A 24,644-nucleotide genomic window follows, 5' to 3' on the forward strand; every position below is an offset into this window, starting at 1 on the left:
TCATTAAGAGAGATTTATTTTCAATTATTTTGGGTAATTAAAAAAGTTTATTTTTGTCTATACTTGGTCTTTGTTTCTGTGTGGGCTTTCCTCTAGTTACAGAGAGCAGGGGCTACTCTCTAGGTTCGATGTGTGGGCTTCACACTGTGGTGGCCTCTCGTTGCAGAGCATGGGTTCTAGGCAAAGTGGACTTCAGTAGTTGTGCCTCCCGGGCTCTAGGGCACAGGCTCAATAGTTATGGAATATGGGCTTATTTGCTGCATGGCATGTGGGATCTTCCCTGATCAGGGATCGAATCTGTGTCTCCTACATTGGCAGGCAGATTCTTAACCATGAGTACCAGGGATGCCCTGAATATTTTTTAAAATTTATTTGTTATTGGTTGCCCTGGGTTTTCATTGTTGCAAGTGGGCTTTACTAATTGAAGTGAGTAGTGGCTTCTCTTGTTGCAGCAGGCTTACAGGCTTCAGTAGTTTCAGCACATGGGCTCAATAGTTGCAGATCCCAGGCTCTAGAGCACAGGCTCAGTAACTGTGGCGGAAGGGCTTTGTTGCTCTGCAGCATGTGGGATCTTCCCAGATTAGGAATCAAACCCATGTGTCCTGCATTAGTAGGCAGATTCTTTACCACTGAGCCACCAGGGAAGCCCTATTTTGGATAATTTTTGAATTTTATAAAATATTGCTTTTATTTCCTAATATTTTTAACTACAAAATTAATATATCAAAACATACACACACTCTCATGATTGGGAATTTACCAATAGAAATATGACAATGTAAGAATGTTTATTACACCATCATTTCTGGTGAAAAAGTAGAAACAAATGTCTACAGTAGGAGATAGTTCAAAATACTGGCCTACATCCCATACTAGAAATATTCTGAAACTTTAAAAAGAATGAGTCAGATCTGTATGTATTGACCTGCGAAAATGTCCATGATTATTTAATGAAAAAGGCAAATGTTATGAAATATGTCACTATAAAGGGTAAAAATTTTTGCACACATGCAAAACACATGCAATGTGCAGATATGTTTGATCATGAAAAAAGAAGCCACACACACATACAGGTTTTCTCAGGGATTTGTAGGAGAGGAAGAAACTGTTTTCATTTTATTTCTTTCACACTTCACTGGTTTCAGAGAAAACAGTTTTATAAAATTTACTTCCAATACTGATAATTACAATAACTCAGAAACAGCATTGAAACCAGAGCGTTTTTTTCCTTTTAATAACTTCTTCATTTTCCCACTTAAAAAAAGAGTTCAAGATTACTAAAATAAATCAATACTAATGAACCCCAGTATTTTACCAACATTTTCCTTGAAGAAAAAAAGGAAATGTATATCTCCAAAAAGAATTTTCTGATGCTACACTAAGATGTGGGGAGAAGAAAACGTACTGGTGTTTCAACAGTATGAAGTGTCTGATGTAGGTTAAATTGTAAGCCACGATTAATGGCCTTCCCACATTCATATGGTTTCTTCCCAGAATGAATTCTTTGATGGTGTGAGAAGCTTGAATGATAGCTAAAGGCCTTTCCACATTCCTTACATTCAAAGGGCTTCTCACCAGTATGAATTCTCTGATGTTGAATAAGGTGTGAATGAAGTCTAAAAGCTTTACCACATATCACACATTCATGAGGTTTCTCACCAGTGTGAATTCTCTGATGTCTTCTGAGGTGTGAGCACTGTCTAAAAGTCTTTCCACATTCTTTACATTCATAGGGTTTCTCACCAGTATGAATCCTATGATGTAGAGTAAGTTGCAAGCCGTCACAAAAGGCCTTCCCACATTCACTACATTCATAAGGTTTTTTGCCAGAATGAATTTTCTGATGGTGAGAGAAGCTTGAATGATAGCTAAAGGCCTTTCCACATTCTTTACATTCATAGGGTTTCTCACCAGTATGAATTCTCTGATGTATTGTAAGGTGTGATCGATGCCTGAAAGTCTTCCCACATTCTTTACATTCATAGGGTTTTTCACCAGTATGGAGTCTCAGATGTTCAGTAAGTTGAAAGCCACGAATAAAAGCTTTCCCACACTGCTTACATTCATAGGGTTTTTCACCAGTGTGAAGTCTTTGATGTTGAGTAAGCTGTGATCGTTGCCTAAATGCCTTCCCACATTCCTTACATTCATAGGGTTTCTCACCAGTGTGAATTCTCTGGTGTAGAATAAGTTCTGAACCATAATTAAAGGTTTTCCCACATTCTTGACACTCATAAGGTTTCTTGTGAGTATGAAGTCTCTGATGTATGGTAATGGGAGAGCGATGCCTAAAAGTCATTTCACATTCTTTACATTCAAAGAGTTTCTTATCAGTACGGAGTGGCAGATGTTCAGTAAGTTGAAAGCCACAAATAAAAGCCTTCCCACATTGTTTACATTCATAGGGTTTTTCACCAGTGTGAAGTCTCTGATGTTGAATAAGTTGTGACAGCTGCATAAAGGACTTCTCACATTCCTTACATCCATCGGGTTTCTCACCAGTGTGAATTCTCTGATGTAGAATAAGTTCTGAGCCATAATTAAAGACCTTGCCACATTCTTTACATTTTTCACCATTATGAATTCTCAGATGTTGTTTACATTGTGAATAATAAATAAGGGCCTTCCAACATTCTTTACACTCATTGTACTTGTTACTATTTTGAATTCTCTGTTTAGTAAGGTATGATGTATCAACAGTTTCTGCACATTCCTTACAGTCAGAAAGTTTTTCTTTAGAATGAGCTTTGTGATAACTAAAGAATAAATGGTAACTGAAGTTTTTCCTGCATTCTTTACATTCAAAGATTTTCTGTCTATTATAAAATTCCTGAGTGAACAAAATATGTTGGCTAAAAATGGGCATGTGTTCATGGTTGATAACAAATTGCCTGAAATAGCCCTTCTGTTTTCCCTGTTGTCTCTCAAACTGATTTTTGCATGTCTGAATGTCTCTGAAAATGGATTTCTCAGGACTATGGTTTTTAAATGGGTCCATGATAGCCCACTGGGATGATTCTGTCTCATAAATGTTTCTTTTTGGAGATAACTTCTTGGGCTCACACTGGGACACCAAATCTGAAAGATAAAGAAGCACATTTTAATTGCTAGTTTTGTGATAGAAGAGAAATGAAATATCTCTGATAGAAAAGAGTGAAAGTGAAAGTCTCTCAGTCATGCCCAACTCTTTGCAACCCCATGGACTATACAGTCCATGGAATTCTCCAGGCCAGAATACTGGAGTGGGTACCCTTTCCCTTCTCCAGAGGATCTTCCCAACCCAGGGATCAAACCCAGGTCTCCCACATTGCACGTGGATTCTTTACCAGCTGAGCCACCAGGGAAGCCCAAAAATACTGGAGTAGGTAGCCTATCCCTTCTACAGGGGATCTTCCCGACCCAGGAATCAAACCAGGGTCTCCTGCATTGCAGGCAGATTCTTTACCAACTGAGCTATCAGAGAAGGCAGAAAAGAGAGATAATTGGAAATAATTCACATAAGAAATGAAAGGCTTAAGGGGCTCTTAAATACCATGATGTAACAATGAAAAGGGTAAGGTGAATGAAAAGAAATGAAAGCTCATCAGAGAAACGTGAGAGAGTTCATTAACAGGTCAGCGGTTCTCATATTTTGATCCACTTGAGAATCACCATGGGATTTTGTTGCAATTATGGATGTTTACAAAACATTCTAGATCACCTGAATCAGAATCTCTAAGAGTCTGTATGTTTTAACACTCCACCAGGCCAAAGTATTTTGTGATATCTGCTAGTTATTCTCAAATATCTATTATTTCCCTTTTATACACTGACTGAACCCATGGGTTTTAGTTGAGGACAGGCCGCCCAATATAAACATTGCCTGTCCCAGCACTCTGCAGCAGAATATGTCATGCAACTGGATTCTGCCTAAAGAAATGCAGTATTATACAGTACCTTCTGAGAACTTTCTTAAGAGTCAGCTGGCCCACCCCCTATATCTGTTATTTTCTTGCTTCCTCAGCAAAGCCAGCTGCAATGTGCATTTGATGTCATGTCTGGCACATGATGGTTCTGCAGAGCATAGTCAGCACTCTACCCTGGGCTTTAATCCAAGAGAAAATTAGTCCACTATACAGTCTAAGCTACAATTATTTTTGGGTCTCTGTCACATACAGCCAAACCTATATCCAAACTAATAGAGCCTCTCATTAAATTGAAATTTTAAAACTCCAATTCTTTATCATGAATCTCACATAAGGCCTCTGATTAGCTTTAAAATCATGTTTTGAGTCTATTTCTGTTTTCTTCATTGTGTCATAAGACCATTAGTCTCTTGTAACAACTAGGATATTACAAATTCTTTCTTATCTTAGAGCTTTTCAGAGGTTGTTTCAGAAAAGAAAGTTGGAGGCCAACAGATACATAAAGCATTCAATTCTAACAATTTATTTTTCCATTTTCCTAATGGTGGTCATTTGCATTGTTTCCAGTTTCTGGCTGTTATGATTAGTACTGATATGAACATTCATGCATATTTCTTTTGGTGGAAATAGGACTCCTTTCTGTTAGGTGTTAAATTATCACATCAGAGGATATGCATTTGTTCAGCTCCATTTGACTTTATGCAACAGTTTTCTAATTTACAATTCCATCAAACTCTGAAAGAGTTCCTGTTCCTCATATCCTCACCAACACTTGTTACTGCCAATCTTCTTATATCTAAGCGTCCTGGCAGATGTGTTGTGATACTGCACTGTGGTTTAATTTTTAATTTCCCTGATGACAAACAAGATTGAACACTTTGCCATATATTTATTGGACAATTGGATATCTTCTTTAATAAATTACCTATCCAAGTACTTCATTCATTTTTATTAATTTAGGAGTAAGTACATATAAAATCCATCATTTTAACCACTTTGAAGTGTATAACTCAGTAACTTATAGTACACTCCCAATGTTCTGCAACCATCAGATCTCTAATTCCAGATTATTTTCATCACGCCAAAAAGAAACCTCACATCCACAGTCATGTACTGTTCTCCTCTTCACCCCCATGCCCTGGAAACCACCAATCTGCTTTATGTCTCTATGAATTTGTCAAGAAATTTCATTAACATGTAATTATACAATATGGACCTTTTGTGTCTGTTCTCACTTACTATGTTCTCAGGGTTCAATGATGTTGTAGCATGTATCAGTACTTCATTTATGACTGAGTTATATTTCACTGTACAGATAAACCATATTTTGTTTCTCCATTCTTCAGTCGAGGGACATTTGGGTAGTTTTAGGGTTTAATTGTCTTTTTGAGTTATAGGGAGTCCTTAATATATTCTGGATATATATATCCAACTACATAGTGCAACTATATATATAACCAACTACATAATGCAAGTATCTTGTCCCATTCTGAGGCTGGCCCCTTTGCTCTCTTAATACAATGTTTTGATAAACAGAAATTGTTAATTCTAAAACAGTCTGATTCCAAGGTCATAAAATACACTCATATCATCTTCTAGAAGTTTTTTTATATTTAGATCTATAATCCACCTACTGTGAAGCAGAAATCAAGATTCCTATTTTTCAATAGATATCAGCCCCCTTCATTGAAAAGACCGTCCTTTCCCTGATTCTGTCTTAGATCAAGTGACTTTGTATGTTAGTCATTTTCTCTGTAATCCACTCCAAGAAATATATCAACTCTCATAACTCTGTTGAAACATTCCTAGCTAAAGTCACTAACAAAATTACCAAAATCAGTGCTCAAATGCCAGTCATCACTCTATTTGACTCATTACTAGCATTTGACACAACTGATCAATCCAGTTGCTCCCTTTATACCATATTCTCCTGGTTACCCTCCTACATCTCTACTTATATTCAGTTCACCTTAATGCATTCTTTTCCACTTTCTGACCTCTAAATGTTGGAATGTCCCAGAAATCAGGCTCTGGTCAGCCTTTAATCTACACCCTTTCCCTTAATAACAGTCTGGCTTAAATACCAATCATATACTGCTAACTCTTAAATTTTACCACTACCTCTAAAAATATTTTTTAAATTGTGATAAAATACACACTACATAAAATTTACCATCTTACTACTTTTAAGTGTATAGTGTAGTAGTGTTAAATATGTGCACACTGTTATACAACCAATCCCCAGAACTTTTTCACCTTGCAGAACTGAAACTCTGTACCCATTAATAACTCCCCATTCTTCCCTCTTCCAGTTTCTGGCAATCACCAGTCTACTTTCTATTTCTATGGATTTTACTAGATACCTTATATCACTAGAGTCCTATAGTATTTGCTGTTGTTTTTTTTTTTTTTTTTCTATATGTGACTGGCTTATGTAACTTAGCATAATATCCTCAAGGTTCATTCATGTTGATCCACAGATCCACACAGGAAGCATTGCAGATCAGTGAGAAAAGAATTACTGAATCATATTAGAAAAAATAGCTATAGCTAGGGAAAAAAATTAACTTGGATCCCTACCATGCACTATAAATACATAAACTCTAAATGGAAAAACTGTAAGGCTTGTGATGAAAAACAATATATGCTGCTGCTGCTGCTGCTGCTAAGTCGCTTCAGTCATGTCTGACTCTGTTCGACCCCATAGACGGCAGCCCAACAGGCTCCCCCGTCCCTGAGATTCTCCAGGCAAGAACACTGGAGTGGGTTGCCATTTCCTTCTCCAATGCATGAAAGTGAAAAGTGAAAGGGAAGTCGCTCAGTTGTGTCCAACTCTAGCGACCCCATGGACTGCAGCCTACCAGGCTCCTCCGTCCATGGGATTTTCCAGGCAAAAGTACTAGAGTGGGGTGCCACTGCCTTCTCCGAAACAATATATATGTATACATAAAAAGGGATTCCCTGGTGGCTCAATGATAAGCAATCTCCTTGCAATGTAGGAGACACAGGTTCAATCCTTGAGTTGAGAAGATGCCCTACAAAAGGAAATGGCAACCCACTCCAGTATTGTTGCCTGTGAAATCCCATGGACAGAGGAGCCTTGGGGTCACAAAAGAGTTGGACACAATTTAATGACTAAACAGCAACAAACAACAACATAAATTTCTTAAACAAGACACAAAAGATACAAGTCTAACTAGAAAAAAGGTAACCTACAAGAAAAATGGGCAAAAGATCTGAATAGACACTTCACAGAAGAAACACCAGTGTTAAGTAAGTTATATGCAAGAATGCTCAAACTCATCAAGAATCAAGGAAACTCAAATTAAGATATGAGATACCATTTTATTCTCATCAGACTAAAATTTTAAATGTCTAAGAATTTGAAATGTTGTTAAGATGTTGAAGACCCAAAATTATTACACACTGCCAGTGGTAATGTAAATTAGTACCAACACGTAGAAAAACAATTTGTTATAATACAGAGTTGAAGATGTATATGTTTTATGACCTGGCAATTCCAGTTCTAGTAAATAACATACTATGTGCTTCAGGAGATGTGTAAGAATATTAATAGTACCACTGTATGCTGCTGTTGCTGCTGCTGCTAAGTCGCTTCAGTCGTGTCCGACTCTATGCGACCCCATAGAGGGGGCAAGAACACTGGAGTGGGTTGCCATTTCCTTCTCCAGTACATGAAAGTGAAAAAATAAAGTGAAGTCGCTCAGTCGTGTCTGACTCCTAGTGACCCCATGGACTGCAGCCCACCAGGCCCCTCCGTCCATGGGATTTTCCAGGCAAGAGTACTGGAGTGGGTTGCCACTGCCTTCTCCAACCACTGTATATAATAGCAAAAAATTATGAACAATCTAATTAACAACCAGGGAAGTCCATGTTCAAGGTCAGGAATTAACAACCTGGGAAGCCCACGTTCAAGGTCAGGAGGGGCAGCTGTGAGGAGATACCCCTAGTCCAGGGTAAGGAGCAGCGGCTGTGCTTTGCTGGAGCAGCCGTGAAGAGATACGCCACGTCCAAGGTAAGAGAAACCCAAGTAAGATGGTAGGTGTTGCAAGAGGGCATCAGAGGGCAGACACACTGAAACCATAATCACAGTAAACTAGCCAATCTGATCACACTGACCACAGCCTTGTCTAACTCAGCGAAACTAAGCCATGCCGTGTGGGGCCACCCAGGACGGGCGGATCAAGGGGGAGAGGTCTGACAGAATGTGGTCCACTGGAGAAGGGAATGGCAAACCACTTCAGTATTCTTGCCTTGAGAACCCCATGAACAGTATGAAAAGGCAAAATGACAGGATACTGAAAGAGGAACTCCCCGGGTCGGTCGGTTCCCAATATGCTACTGGAGATCAGTGGAGAAATAACTCCAGAAAGAATGAAAGGATGGAGCCAAAGCAAACACAATACCCACCTGTGGATGTGACTGGTGATAGAAGCAAGGTCCAATGCTATAAAGAGCAATATTGCATAGGAACCTGGAATAGGTTCAGGTCCATAAATAAAGACAAACTGGAAGTGGTCAAACAGGAGATGGCAAGAGTGAATGTTGACATTCTAGGAATCAGCAAACTAAAATGGACTGGAATGGGTGAATTTAACTCAGATGACCATTATGTCTACTACTGTGGGCAGGAATCCCTTAGAAGAAATGGAGTAGCGATCATGGTCAACAAAAGAGTCCGAAATGCAGTACTTGAATGCAATCTCAAAAATGACAGATCTCTGTTCGTTTCCAAGGCAAACCATTCAATATCACGGTAATCCAAGCCTATGCCCCAACCAGTAATGCTGAAGAAGCTGAAGTTGAACAGTTCTATGAAAACCTACAAGACCTTTTAGAACTAACACCCAAAAAAGATATCCTTTTCATTATAGGGGACTGGAATGCAAAAGTAGGAAGTCAAGAAAACCTTGGAGTAACCAGCAAATTTGGCCTTGAAGTACAGAATGAAGCAGGGCAAAGGCTAATAGAGTTTTGCCAAGAGAACGCACTGGTCATAGCAAACACCCTATTCCAACAACACAAGAGAAGACTCTACACATGGACATCACCAGATGGTCAACACCAAAATCAGATTGATTATATTCTTTGCAGCCAAAGATGGAGAAGCTCTATACACTCAGCAAAAAAGACCAGGAGCTGACTGTGGCTCAGATCATGAACTCCTTAGTGCCAAATTCAGACAAATTGAAGAAAGGAGGGAAAACCACTAGATCATTCAGGTATGACCTAAATCAAATCCCTTATGATTATACAGTGGAAGTGAGAAATAGATTTAAGGGACTAGATCTGATAGAGTGCCTGATGAGCTATGGAATGAGGTTCATGACACTGTACAGGAGACAGGGATCAAGACCTTCCCCATGGAAAAGAAATGCAAAAAAGCAAAATGGCTGTCTGAGGAGGCCTTACAATTAGCTGTGAAAAGAAGAGAAGTGAAAAGCAAAGGAGAAAAGGAAAGATATAAGCATCTGAATGCGAGTTCCAACGAATAGCAAGGAGAGATAAGAAAGCCTTCCTCAGTGATCAATGCAAAGAAATAGAAGAAAACAACAGAATGGGAAAGACTAGAGACCTCTTCAAGGTCTCTTCAAGACCTCTTCAAGAGATACCAAGGGAACATTTCATGCAAAGATGGGCTCAATAAAGGACAGAAATGGTATGGACCTAACAGAAGCAGAAGATATTAAGAAGTGGCAAGAATACACAGAAGAACTGTACAAAAAAGATCTTCATGACCCAGATAATCATGACGGTGTGATCACTCACCTAGAGCCACACATCCTGGAATATGAAGTCAAGTGGGCCTTAGAAAGCATCACTAGGAACAAAGCTACTGGAAGTGATGGAATTCCAGTTGAGCTATTCCAAATCCTGAAAGATGATGCCGTGAAAGTGCTGCACTCAATATGCCAGCAGATTTGGAAAACTCAGCAGTGGCCACAGGACTGGAAAAGGTCAGTTTTCATTCCAATCCCAAAGAATGCTCAAACTACCACACAATTGCACTCATCTCACACGCTAGTAAAGTAATGCTCAAAATTCTCCAAGCCAGGCTTCAACAATACGTGAACCGTGAACTTCCAGATGTTCAAGCTGGTTTTAGAAAAGGCAGAGGAACCAGAGATCAAATTGCCAACATCTGCTGAGTCATCAAAAAAGCAAGAGAGTTCCAAAAAAACATCTATTTCTGCTTTTTTGTTTATATCAAAGCCTTTGACTGCGTGGATCACAATAAACTGTGGAAGATTCTGAAAGAGATGGGAATACCAGGCCACCTCACCTGCCTCTTGAGAAACCTGTATGCAGGTCAGGAAGCAACAGTTAGAACTGGACATGGAACAACAGACTGGTTCCAAATAGGAAAAGGAGTACGTCAAGGCTGTATATCGTTACCCTGCTTATTTAACTTATATGCAGAGTACATCATGAGAAACGCTGGGCTGGAAGAAGCACAAGCAGGAATCAAAATTGCCAGGAGAAATATCAATAACCTCAGATATGCAGATAACACCACCCTTATGGCAGAAAGTGAAGAGTAACTAAAAAGCCTCTTGATGAAGGTGAAAGAGGAGAGTGAAAAAGTTGGCTTAAAGCTCAACATTCAGAAAACTAAGATCATGGCATCTGGTCCCATCACTTCATGGCAGATAGATGGGGAAACAGTGTCAGACTTTAGTTTTGGGGGCTCCAAAATCACTGCAGATGGTGATTGCAGCCATGAAATTAAAAGATGCTTACTCCTTGGAAGCAAAGTTATGACCAACCTAGATAGCATATTGAAAAGCAGAGACATTACTTTGCCAACAAAGGTCCGTGTAGTCAAAGCTATGGTTTTTCCAGTGGTCATGTATGGATGTGAGAGTTGGGCTGTAAAGAAAGCTGAGCACTGAAGAATTGATGCTTTTGCACTGTGGTGTTGGAGAAGACTCTTGAGAGTCCCTTGGACTGCAAGGAGATCCAACCAGTCCATCCTAAAGGAGATCAGTCCTGGGTGTTCATTGTAAGGACTAAGGCTAAAGCTGAAACTCCAATACTTTGGTCACCTCATGCGAAGAGTTGATTCATTGGAAAAGACTCTGATGCTGGGAGGGATTGGGGGCAGGAGGAGAAGGGGACGACAGAGGATGAGATGGCTGGATGGCATCACTGACTCGATGGACATGAGTTTGAATGAACTCTGGGAGTTGGTGATGGACAGGGAGGCCTGGCGTGCTGCGATTCATGGGGTCACAAAGAATCAGACACAACTGAGTGACTGAACTGAACTGAATTAACAACCAGAAAAATATGGAATGGAATATTATATAGCTGTGAAAATGAAGTCAGGTATAAAGTAATTTGGGAAAATTTGTAAAACCATGTGGTACAAAATAACTAAATCACAGAAGACACATACTCATTATCATTTTTATAAAAGAAACAAGCAAAATACAATATAGTATATAAGGGCATACACAAATGTGGTAAACTAGTTTTTAAATAGAGTAACCATAACAGAATATAAAATAATGATTACCTCTGGGGATGTAGAAGGGGATAGAAATCAGGGAGAAACACACAGAATTGATGGTTCTACAGCATTGGTTCTTAACTAATTCAGACAGACAAGACCCTCAGATTAAACAGAATATTCCATTCTCTCTAGAAAACATTATGACAGGACCCAGAAAACTCAATGGTACTAGCTAATGGAGTATATACATTCCCCACTAATCTCCAAGCCAAGTTAGATGCTACCAGAAATCAATTGTATTTGTTCCCCTCCTCGTTTATACCAGTAGATGAAATGAGTGTGAAAACCAGGTGGAAAGATCAGGTAATGGCAATTACTTAAGAAAAATCATAAATTGAAACTTCAAAAAGAAAAAGTCTGGTGGTAGGGGAAACATGAAAACAAAGTACTCTGCCCTCACACTGTCTTTATGATCTTCCTCTTCTTTAGAGAAATCAACGCAAATATCAGAAAAATGGGAATTCTAAGGTTCATTTTAAAAAGATAATTTAAAATCTCAATCACATACACACCTATCATCAATTAATCTATGACAAGGGAGGGAAGGATATACAATGGAGAAAAGACCGTATCTTCAATAAGTGGTACTCAGAAAACTGGACAGCAACACATAAACCAATGGAGTTAGAATATTTCATCATACCATCATACCATGTACAAAAATAAACTGGAAATGGATTAAAGACCTAAAGGTAAGACCTGAATCCATAAAACTAGAAGAAAACAGGCAGAACACTCTTTGACATAAATCAAAGCAATACATTTTTGGATCTGACTCTAAAGGCAAAAGAAATAAAGGCAAAAATAAGCAAATGGGACCTAATTAAACTTAGCTTTTGCACAGCAAATGAAACCATCAACAAAATGAAAAGTTAACCCATTGAATGGGAGAAAGTATTTGCAAGTGATATGACCAATAGGGTAATATCCAAGATACATATCCAAAACATGCAGCTCATATAACTCAATACCAAAAAAACAAACAACTTGATTAAAAATGTGCAAAAGACATGAAAAAAAATTTTTCCAGAGAAGCAATACAGATGGTCAACAGACACAAGAAAAATGCTCAACATCTGTAATTATCAGAGAAATGAAAATAAAAACCATAATGAGGTATCACCTTACACCTGTCAGAATTGCTGTCATCAAAAAGTCTCCAAGAAACAAGTGTTGGCGGGGATGCGGAGAAAAGGGAACCCTTGTACACTGTTGGTGAGAATGCAAATTAGTGTAGCCACTAGGGGAAACAGTGTGGAGGTTCCTTATAAAACTAAACACATAACTACCATATGACCCAGCAATTCCCCTGCTGGGCATGTATCTAAAAATAAACACACACACACATGCCCACACACTAATTCTAAAAGCTACATGCACCCCAGTGTTCATAGCAGCATTGTTCACAACAGCCAAGATATGGAAGCAACCCAGGTGTCCATCAGCAGATGAATGGGTAAAGAAGATGTAATAAGCAATGAAATATTCTTTAGCCATAAAGAAGAATTTACTGTTGTAAGTCAACTGCTGCTGCTACTGCTAAGTCATGTCAGTCATGTCCAACTCTGTGCGACCCCATAGATGGCAGCCCACCAGGCTCCCCCATCCCTGGGATTCTCCAGGCAAGAACACTGGAGTGGGTTGCCATTTCCTTCTCCATAGTAAGTCAACTATTCCTCAATAAAAGATAATAAAATAAAATATTTTAAAAGATACTAATTATACAAAGTAAATGGAATGAAAAATATAATAACTGTTATAAGAGACACCCTGAATGGTCTCAAGAGTAGAGTGGAGATGACAGAGACCCTAGGTTCAGTGAAATTAAAAACTGTATTAACCTGAACAACAAAGATAAAAAGACTTTTTTAAAAAGAGCCTCATTTCCTGTGGGACAATAGCAAAAGATCCAACATTCATATCATCCAAGTCCCAGAAGGATAGAAAGACTGTGGGACGGAAAAAGTGTTCAAAGAAATAATGGTTGAAAACTTCCCAAGTTTCATACAAAACACAAATCTATAGAGTCAAGAAACTGAGAAGATTCCTAAATAGATAAATAGAAATCAAACCAAAACACATATTTCTGAAAACTAAACAAAGAAAAAAATACTTTAAAATAGTGAGGAACACCAATTCAAAAGACTGGATTTGTCATCTGAAACCATGTTGAGCAACAGGAAATGGCACAATACTTTTTAAGTGCTGAAAGAAAAGAACTGTCAACCTCAAATTCTACACACAGTGAAACTATCTTTGAGGAATGAAGTAGAAATCAAGGCATTCTCAGACAAAAGAAAACTAAGAGCGTGTTATTACAAGTAGCCCTTACAGAATAGCTGAAAATCGCTCTCCAAATACAAAGAAAATAATAATAGAAGAAGGCGAGACCTTCAGAAAAGAAAGACAAGAATGGGAAAAAATAAAAGTAAACATAATAGACTGTCCCACTCCACAGGTTTCTTTACCTTATTTTATGGTTGAAACAGAAATTCTAACAGTATCTTACATAGTGATCAATCTATGCAGAAGTCATACTTTAAACAATCAAAAGAAAAAATGGAAAGAGTAAAGGACCTAAGTGCATGTAATCTTTCTACACTTCACTTGAAATGGTTAAATTTCAATGCCAGCAAGCTAAATAAATAAATGTGTGTGTGTGCATGTGTGAACAAACACTGAAATTAAAAAAAAAGTATACTTAAAAAAAACACTATAAATCAAAATAGAACTCTAAAAATGTTTGAGTAACTCATAGGTGGTTGTTTTTTAGTCTCTAAGTTGTGTCCAAGTCTTTTGCGACCCCATGGACTGTAGCCCACCAGTCTCCTCTGTCCATGGGATTTCCCAGGCAAGAATATTGAAGTGGTTGTCATTTCCTTCTCCAGGGATCTTCCTGACCCAGGGATCTAACCAGGATCTCATGTGTCTCTTGCATTGGCAGGTGGATTCTTTACCACTGAGGCATCAGGGAAGCCCAACTGACAGGTAAGCAAGATAAAAGAAACAAGAACAAGAAACAGGGGGAACCAGCAGAAGATAACAAAATGGCAGACTTAAGCCTAATACATCAATAATTATTTTAAGTGTACATGATCTACGTCACCAATTAAAAGACAGAGATTGACACAATGGATAAATAACATGACCCAGTTACATGGTGACTGGGAGAAACTCATTTCAAAAATATGTATCATGTAAATAATCAAAAGAAAATAGAAATGCTGTATTAGTATCAGATACAGTAGATTTCAGAGTAAAGAAATTAATAAGCCCTACTAACAGAGCTCCAAAACACATGAAGGAAAAACTGACAGAGCTGAGAGATATACACTAATCACAATTATAGCTGGGGACTCAAATATCTCAGCAACTGATAGAACTACTGGACAGAGAATCAGCAAGAATATGGAAGAAACAAACAAGACCATTAACAAATATGATGTAATCATCATTCATGGCACGTTACCCAACAACAGCAGAATACACAATGTTTTCAAACATACATTGAACATTCCCCAGGACAGACCATATTCTGGGTCATGAAGCAAATCTTGAATCTTAAAAGAATCAAAATCATATAGAATATGTTCTACGATATATAATAAAGAATTTAACCTTACCTGAAGAAAAGTTTTTTTGTCTTCATCTCCAGGGAGGTGACCTCTACAAAAAGTGTCTTTTGTTTACCTGAGGGCCAAAGCCACCAGACAAATCTAATGATAAAATTTATGATGGAAGGTTTCAGCCATGAAGAATCAACTTTCCTTCAAAAAGACTGGAGACTAAAGCTATCAGCTTTACCTCCTAAGAGGCGAGAAACTAAAGGTCAGCCACATGGGTAACCAACAAGGAACCATGGTAAAAATTCTGGACACTAAGGCTCAGGTGAGTTTCTCTATTTGGCAATATGCCCAAATGCATATTATTACACATAGCTGATGGGGAAAGTTAGCACTGTCCATGACTCCACTGGGAGAGAACAATGGGAAGTTCCACACTTGGAACTCTGGGTCTAGGCTCTGCCCTGTGTACTTCTTCCTTTAGCTAATTTTAATCTGTCTCCTGCTATAACAAACTAACTGTGAGGATGATAACTTTCAGTGAATTCTACGAATCCTTTTAGTGACTTATCAAATGTTACAGTGGTCTTGGGAACCCTTGAAAGTGCAACTTTTTAAAAAAGTCTTTTGGCTACACCACATGGCATGTGGGATCCTAGTTCCCCAACCAGGGATTGAACCCACCCCCTCTGCATTGGAAAGCAGATTCTTAATCACTGGACCACCAGGGAGTCCCTTGAAAGTGGAATTGATGTCAGTAGTGAGGGAAGACTCTTGTAGATAGCCTCCTCTAACTTTCACATGAGACCAGAATAAAATCAAACCATAAAAGAAAGACAAGAAAATCTCCAAACACCTCCAAATAACGTTTCTAAACAATCCAAGAGTGAAATAAAAAATCTCAAAGAAAAAAATTTTTGAAGGATTATAAGGACATCTATGCCCTTTATATACATGGATATTATATATATGTACATTTATATATATATATAATCCATCATAAGGATAATAAGAATACCACATATAACTTACACTCATGACTTTGACAACTTAGAAGAAATGAAGCAATTCTTTGAAAATCACAAACTAGAAAAACTACCAAAGATGAAACAGGAAATCTGAATAGTCCTATTAAAGTGAAAGAAAGAAAGAAAGTGAAAGTCACCCAGCTGGGTCTGACTCTTTGCCATCCATGGATATATAGTCCATGGAATTCTCCAGGCCAGAATACTGGAGTGGGTAAGCCATTCCCTTCTCCAGGTGATCTTCCCAACCCAGGGATTGAACCCAGATCTCCCACATTGCAGGTGGATTCTTTACCAGCAGAGCCACCAGGGAAGTCCTATAACTATTATATTAATACAATTGAATTTATAATTTAAAAGAGGCTAAAAAAAAATATCCAGATCCAAATGGTTTCACTGGAGAATTTTACCAAACCTTTACAGAATGTTTTACACAATTTCTTCCAGAAAAAGATGAAAGGGGAATACTTGTCAACTTACTTTATGAAGCCACTATTATTCTTACACCAAAATTAGGCAAAGGCAGCACACATACATGCACACACAAAAAAACTACAGGCCAATATCTCCCATCAACTTACATGAAAAAATCTTCAATTAAATTTTACCAACCAAAACCAAAAGTGAATAAAAAAATAATATGTATCATGATCAAGTGGAATACTCAAGGTAAGGCTGATTCAAAATTTCAAGATGAAATTTTTTAAAAAGAAATCACCACACCTATGCAAAAGGAAAGGCCTCACCAGGTATAAAAAAATAATTAAAATAACATCTTAAATGAAAGCAAAACACTTAGGAGAATATATATTACTTTTCCATGTTCCCCTTCTGTATTAATTTCCAAGAGCTGATCTAACGAAGTACCACAAACTAGGTGGCTTCAAATAACAGAAACAACTCTTCTCATAGCTCCGGAGTACTGTGAGTTACAGACATCATCAAAGACCTCTGACTTGTGGAATGAACCTGGTCTTGTGGAATGAACCTTATGACCTCATGAATGACCATATACTTTCCTAAGGTCTTAGGACCAATCATTCTTTTCCAATCATTCCTCTACCATCTCTATCTCCTCAATGTAGTCATTTTCTTTACTTTTCACAATTTCTTATTAATTTAAGTTTTCCTAAATATTCTATTAGAATATATATTCATATGTTCTTGATCCACTACTAGATTGAAAATATCTTTATAACATTTATTTTTATTTATTTTTTAAAGCTAAATGATTTTTTAAAATATTTCCTTATCTATTTGTTTATTTGGCTGTGCCAGGTCTTAGTTGCAGCAGGTGAGACCTTTTAGTTGCAGCATGTGGGTTCTAGTCCCCCCGCCCCACTCTGACTAGGGATTGAAGCTTGTCCCCCTGCACTGGGAATGCGGAGTCCTAGTCACTGAACTACCAGGGAAGACCCATCCTTAGGATGTTTAAAAATTGTATTCTCATCTCCTAGTAAAAAGAACTTGCATGAATTAAAAAAAAAAAATACTCTATTGATTACATCTTTTTATGGACAGAAGTTTTTTAACTTTGACATTTGTCTTTTTTGACTACCTGTCCTTTGGTGTCATATCCTAGAAATTACTGCCAAATCCAAAGTTATGAAACATTTCCCCCTATATTTTCTTCTAGGTGGTTTATAGTTTTGGGTCTTAGATTTACTTGTTTGACCCATTTTGAGTTAATTTTTGTATATAGTGTAAGGTAGGGATACAATTTTATTCCTTTGCATGTGGGGTATTCCGTTTCCCCAAAACCAAGAGTACAGTCTTTTCCCTCATACAATGGTCTTGGCACTCTTATCTAAAGTCATCTTGTCATATATCTGAGGGTTTACTTCTAGACTCTCTTCTACTCCATTCATCTATATATCTGTCTTTATGCCAGTACAACACTGTTTGATTACTATAACATTGTAATAAGTGTTTAAACCAGATTTTCCCTAATTAGTCTGTCTAAAATAACTTTACCAGCCCAACAGTCTGACCAGTTGGCCTACTCCTTGCAACAACTTCCTGCTCACTCACCTGGGCACCGTTCTCTTGTCATCTCCCTCATAACCATCCAGGGCTCCTTCCCTTGCTCCAGTGACGTGATCACAGCTGGCTTAGAAATAGAAAGTCCTGGTTATAAGAAAAGAAATGGAGATGAGGTTGAAATTAAAGTATTCAAATGTTGTGTTTCAGAATTTATTTTAAAAAGCCTATAGAACAAGAAGATACTTAATAAGGTCTAGAGAAGAAAGAAGAGTCCAATTCTCATATACAGATAAACTCAGGATCATAAGAAACAAATAATGTTTAAGGTAAAATGTTATTTAAATTATATAAGCTTTCTCTTCTTATTTTCCTTTGAGAAAAAAAAGGAGTTTCGGAAATACTTATTCTCAGATATTTTTCCATGGTAAATGTAAAGTTCTTAGAATGTAATTTCCAAATGCAAATTGTTTAAAAGAGAGTACAGACTTTACAGTAAATGGAATAGTGTTCCTTTGAATGTAAATGTAAGTGATATATTTTGATTCGGTCCATTACACTAATTGAGAAGGTTAATGAGCTTTGCACCCAGGACCCATGTGTTCAGCTTTATCTGCGCTAGAACATTGGCATGTTTGGTACACTGCAAGTGAAACAAAAGACAAAGCCTGGTTTCTTTGACCATGTTATGCTATAATGGTATCGAATTTTAATTCTGCTCCTTAATTTTTAAGGAAGAAAGTCAATCATAAGAAATGCCAGAGAAAAGTATGAGGACAGAGAAAATGAAGGTGTAACTCCATCCAACTGTGCTCACTTCTACACAAAGTGAAAATTCATCTTGTTATTTGAAAGGCAGCCCTAAAATTCATAGTACAGAAAGCAGAAACTCCAAGAAACAGATTCTGAATTATTAGAGACCGATAACTTTACCCAGTGAAACCAGGTTGCTATAGTTCTCCAACATCACATCTTTGTACAAATTCCTCTGCGCAGGGTTCAGGCATTCCCATTCCTCCTGAGAGACGTCTATAGCCACATCTTTGAACATCACCAACCCCTAAAATGGCAAATCACAGTACTATTTTTGAAATTATAAGAAACATTTTTCAAAAGGAAAAAGCAGTGCTAAAGAAGTCAATGCAGGAAAGGGATGATACAGTGAGTATACAGGCTGGAAACTTGTGTGGGTCGAAAATGAATTTAGTGAGACTGCCCACATACTCTTAAACAATTCAGTTTCTGCACACACATCCTCTTCCATAGAGTGGAAAACTGTTAATCACTCATCTAGAAATTAAGAAAATAAAGAGAGGTTTCCAACTAAGATAAATAGTTGAAAGTTTTTAAATTTTTCCATAATAACTTATGACAATCTCCATCTTCAGAAAAGGGACCTGAAGATTTTTCTTCCCCATTATGACTAAGCATTTTTTAATGCAAATTTTTTAGTAGACATCCAGTGCAGCCTATATTTTCCAAAGATGGACAGAGTATATCTCCCACCTCATTTGGTCTTTTTCAACATGATCTTGATACAATAGCCCACTCACCAGCAGGCCAATAGCAGCTTTCGGGACCATGTTAGGAACGGCTCCCATCCACCAGCATGCTGACACCAGATCTAGGACCCTAGCCTCACAACTACCTACTTCAGAACCTAGCTCTGCCCCCTCACCGTGCCAGTGGGCCAACATTAGTTCTCAGATCCTCTGAGGCCCCATTGCCAGCAGTCTCATGATCCAGCTCTGCCAACCAGTGCCCATCAGCCTCTGCATAAGACAGGGCCATGAATTTCCCTGATAGTCCAGTCCAATGGCTAAGACTCCACGCTCTCAGTGCAGGGGTCCGGCATTCAACCCCTGGTCAGGGAACTGGATCCCACGTGCCACAACTAAGACCCAGCACATCCAAATAAATAAATAGATATAGATATTTTAAAGGGCTTGTTAGACAACCAGACCACAAGCCAGCCACGCCTACCAGACTGCTCACAGTAGTCAGCCTCCCACAACAGAAGTACCCACAGAGTCCAAATACAGGGCACACCTAGAGCATATAGCTCTAGTGACCAGAGTGGGGAGCACTGCTGAAACACAGAGGACACCTCCTACAAGACCACTTCTCCAAGGATGGAAAAGGTAACCAACCTATCAGAAAAAAGAAATTAAAAACAGTAAACTGAGGAAAATGAGGTGACAGAGAAATATCCTCCAAGTGAAGGAACAAGATAAAACCCCAGAAGAAGAACTAAGTGAAGCAGAGATAAGCAATCTACCCTATAAGGAGTTCAAGATCTGTGTGTCACATACAGCCCCCATGACGTTCTTTTTTCTTAACTTACTTATAACCCTTCTGAAATGCAAAACCATTCTCAGGTTGAAGGCCATACAAAAAAAGGCTGTGAGCTGCATTTGGCCAGTATGCCACAATTTGCTAACCCCTGTCTAGATACTTGAAGGCAGCAATTGTCAGACTGGGTAAAAGTAGAATCAAACTATGTGCTGCTATATGAGATACACATAAAATAGGTTAAAATAAAAGGATGGTGGGACTTCCCTGGTAGCCCAGTGGTAAAGAATCTGCCTTGCAGTTCAGGGGACGTGGGTTTGATCCCTGGCTGGGGAACTAAGATTCAGCATGCCAGTGAGCAACTAAGCCCCCCTTTGTGGCAAACACTGAGCCCTTGTGCCACAACTAGTGAGTCCATGCACCACATCGAAAGATCCCACAAGATGCAACAAAGATTCTGTGCGCTGAACTGAGACCCAACGCAGCTAAATAAATAATTTTTTAATAGGGATGAAAAAAATAGATGCTATGAAAAAAACAATAAAAAAAAGCTAAAGTATTTGTGTTAAAGAGAACAGAATTCAAGACAAGAATACTGTATTATCAGGAACATCTCATGATCAAGGAATCCATGTGTCAAGAGGATATAACATGTACCTAATAACACAGCTTCAGATTACTATAAAGCAAAAATTAACAGAACTGTAACAGACAGAGCCACAATTATATCTAGAGGTTTCAACAGTCTTCTCTCAGTAATTGACAGACCAAGTAGCAACAACAACAACAAAAATCAGTAAAGATACAGAAGAGTTGATCACCACTACAGACAAAACTGATAAACACTCTACCAAAAGACAGTATAATACCCCTTTTTTTAAACTGCACATGGAACCTTCACCAAATTGTCCACAATTCAGGCCATAAGACAAATCTCAATAAACTTAAAAGGACAGAAATGACAGAGTACATCTCTTGACCACCACAGAATTAAAAATGAACTATCAGAAAGATCTAAAAAAGCCCCCCCCCCAATATTTGGAAGTTAAAGAGCACTCTTCTAAACAACTCATGGATGGAAGAAGAGAATTTTAAGCTAGAAAAATAAGATAAAATTAAATCTAGAATATACAGAGTGAAGGAAAGAATAAGTAAGATCAGTAATCAGTGAACAGCAAGGGCAAACTAGGGAGAAACTAAAACTAAAAGCTGGTTCTTTGGAAAGAACAATAAAATTGATATACTGATCAAGAAAAGAAGGTATAAATTATCAATATCAGGAATTTTTTTTTTTTTTAATATCAGGAATTTAAAAGGGTGCATTACTATAGATCTGACAGGCATTAAAATGATGATAAGGGAATATTACAAACAACTTTATGCCAAAAAATTTGACATCTAAGTTGAAATAAGTTAATTCCCTGAAAGGCACAAATTACTAAACTAATTCAAGAAAAAATAAAATACCAGAGCTATTTATCTATTAAAGAAATTAAAGTCTCCCCATGAAGAAAACTGTAAACTCAGATGGTATATTAGTTTTCTACTGCTACTGCACATCACCACAAATGCAGTAGCTTCAAAGAACACATTTATTATCTGTTGGTCAGAAGTCCAAAAGGGTTTTACTAGACTAAATCAAGGTTTTGGCAGGACTATGGAGAGAGGTTTGGCAGCTCTCTCCAGTTCAATTTCCTTGCCTTTTCTAGCTTCTAGAGGTTACTTACATTCCTTGGCTTATGGCCCCCTTCCTCCATCTTCAAAGTTCAGTAATGTATTTTTTTAAAACAGAAGCATACATATTCCATACTTACATCCTCTTTTAACTCTGACTCTTCAGATAACCCAAGAGAATCTTCCCATCTTAAAAGCATTAATTCAATCATTTCTACAAAGTCTCTTTTGCCATATAAGGTAACATGTTCACTGGTTCTAGGATTAGCATGTAGACAGTTTTTTTGGAGGGGAGTCATTATTCTGCCTACCACAGATGCTTTTTGCTGGTAAAAACTATCTGACAAATCAGAGAAATGCAAATCAAAACCACTATGAGGTACCATTTCACACCAGTCAGAATGGCTGCGATCCAAAAGTCTACAAATAATAAATGCTGGAGAGGGTGTGGAGAAAAGGGAACCCTCTTACACTGTTGGTGGGAATGCAAACTAGTACAGCCACTATGGAGAACAGTGTGGAGATTCCTTAAAAAACTGGAAATAGAACTGCCTTATGATCCAGCAATCCCACTGCTGGGCATACACACTGAGGAAACCAGAACGGAAAGAGACACGTGTACCCCAATGTTCATCGCAGCACTGTTTATAATAGCCAGGACATGGAAGCAACCTAGATGTCCATCAGCAGATGAATGGATAAGAAAGCTGTGGTACATATACACAATGGAGTATTACTCCGTCATTAAAAAGAATACATTTGAATCAGTTCTAATGAGATGGATGAAACTGGAGCCTATTATACAGAGTGAAGTAAGCCAGAAGGAAAAACATAAATACAGTATACTAACGCATATATATGGAATTTAGAAAGATGGTAACAATAACCTGGTGTACGAGACAGCAAAAGAGACACTGATGTATAGAACAGTCTTATGGACTCTGTGGGAGAGGGAGAGGGTGGGAAGATTTGGGAGAGTGACATTGAAACATGTAGAATATCATGTAAGAAACGAGTTGCCAGTCCAGGTTCGATGCACGATACTGGATGCTTGGGGCTGGTGCACTGGGACGACCCAGAGGGATGGTGTGGGGAGGGAGGAGGGAGGAGGGTTCAGGATGGGGAACACATGTATGCCTGTGGCGGATTCATTTTGATATTTAGCAAAACTAATACAATTATGTAAAGTTTAAAAATAAAATAAAATTTAAAAAAAATAAAAGAAAAAGAAAAAGAAGAAAGAAATAATACCAATTCTATTTAAAAAAAACTTACAGAAAATATGGAGGAGGATGCATGGCAGCATCACTTACCCACTCACTGGCAAGTTATATGATATTCAGTTAGGTAACAATATCAGGATAAAGAATGCAAATATAAATAGAACCTATAAAGGAAAAAAAAAAGGACCTCTTCAATGAGGAACAAAACACCAACTTACATGGGCCATGGCTTTTTTTTTTAGAATTCAGAGTATTTATTAGTCTTCTTCTTGTTTCCACTTTAGAAGAAATTCACAGTCCAAAGAAAGTGTTGCTGAATAAGAGGGTTCAAAAAAAAAAAGAGATGATCTTGTCTCTGAGCTCCCAATGTGCTAATTTAGAACATTTCTCTCATTTTATGTCTCCTATTCCCAGATCCCAAACACACGTACATAAAAGATCACAGAGAAGCTGGACAAATTCCAACCGTACTCAAAGCAAGGAGGGAATCCAGCTATCTATTCAAGAAGGACTGTGCCCAGGGCCTTAGCAGGAGGACCATTTCTCTGCAGTTGGGGTCCTGGCTATAAAGTAAGAGGAAAGAGAAAGCAGTGATACAAGGATACAGATCCTAGGAAAGGATAGAAACTAAAATTGGCCCCTAGGCAGGCAACACTCACTCCACTGATAACTCACTTTTGTGTTAAGCACTGGAGTCTGGGCACTGGAGGTGGGGGTGCCCTGACAAAGCAGTAGAATATGCTTTAGTGAGACTCCAGTTAATACACGCATCGTAAAGGTCTGTCTTTACAGGAGCATATATTCTCTCAGGGAGATCTTCAACCGAACCCCTCCGTCCCGATGTTAAACCTAGAACTGCAGAAATGAAGCTCTGTCCCAGACACAACCAAACTCCCACCCGGTAACAGAATTAAAAGCCCCATTGGGCATCCCTGGTGGCTCAGTTGGTCAAGAATCTGCCTTCAAAGCGGGAGACCCCGGTTGGATCCCTGGGTCAGGAAGATCCCCTGGAGAAGGGCATGGCCACCCAGTCCAGTATTCTTGCCTGGAGAACTCCGTGGACAGAGGAGACTGGTAAGCAAGTCCATAGGGTTGCAGAGTCCGACACTACTGAGCGACTAACACTGGGTTCCATCTCACTAGGTAACAACAGCACCGTCTTCTGAAGGGAAATCTCAAGCCCCACAGTGTCACCTACCTCACATCAGAGCCAATGGGTCCCACGTTTTGCACCTGTCACGGCCTCATCACTGCACACACACTCGCCTCGTTACGGCCACAAACGCTTACACGCACTTTTTACACGCAGGCTCCACACGCCCAGTGTGAGCCAGAGGGTGGGGGCTTCCTCACTGCGAGTGCCCGCCGTGCCCAGACTCCGATTACCACTAGGAGGGCGACGACTGCGAGGAGGACTTCGGAGGGGAACTAGAGATGAACCAAAG

The 24,644-nt window shown here is 38.6% G+C and overlaps 1 protein-coding gene across 1 annotated transcript; it reads right to left on the reverse strand.

Moving 5' to 3' along the window:
- Positions 1 to 768: 768 nt before the first annotated feature.
- On the reverse strand, positions 769 to 24,640 carry ZNF461 (zinc finger protein 461). Its single transcript, XM_027514217.1, has 5 exons — positions 24,398 to 24,640; positions 23,418 to 23,512; positions 18,944 to 19,070; positions 18,062 to 18,157; positions 769 to 3,078 (listed from the first exon to the last, which is right to left on the reverse strand). Exons 2-5 carry the CDS (start codon positions 23,424 to 23,426, stop codon positions 1,379 to 1,381), a joined length of 1,932 nt encoding a protein of 643 aa, XP_027370018.1. The 5' UTR covers positions 23,427 to 23,512; positions 24,398 to 24,640; the 3' UTR covers positions 769 to 1,378.
- Between the last annotated feature and the right edge of the window lie 4 nt (positions 24,641 to 24,644).

Source organism: Bos indicus x Bos taurus, chromosome 18 (assembly GCF_003369695.1).
Source record: "Bos indicus x Bos taurus breed Angus x Brahman F1 hybrid chromosome 18, Bos_hybrid_MaternalHap_v2.0, whole genome shotgun sequence".
NCBI classification, from domain to species: Eukaryota; Metazoa; Chordata; class Mammalia; order Artiodactyla; family Bovidae; genus Bos; species Bos indicus x Bos taurus.

Coding starts and splice junctions, on each gene's coding strand:
- ZNF461 (XM_027514217.1), bottom strand. Junction 18,158..18,943: donor TAGCAACCTGGTTTCACTGG/GTAAAGTTATCG, acceptor TCTTATAACCAG/GACTTTCTATTTCTAAGCCA. Junction 3,079..18,061: donor GACAAGAGAACGGTGCCCAG/GTGAGTGAGCAG, acceptor TTTATCTTTCAG/ATTTGGTGTCCCAGTGTGAG.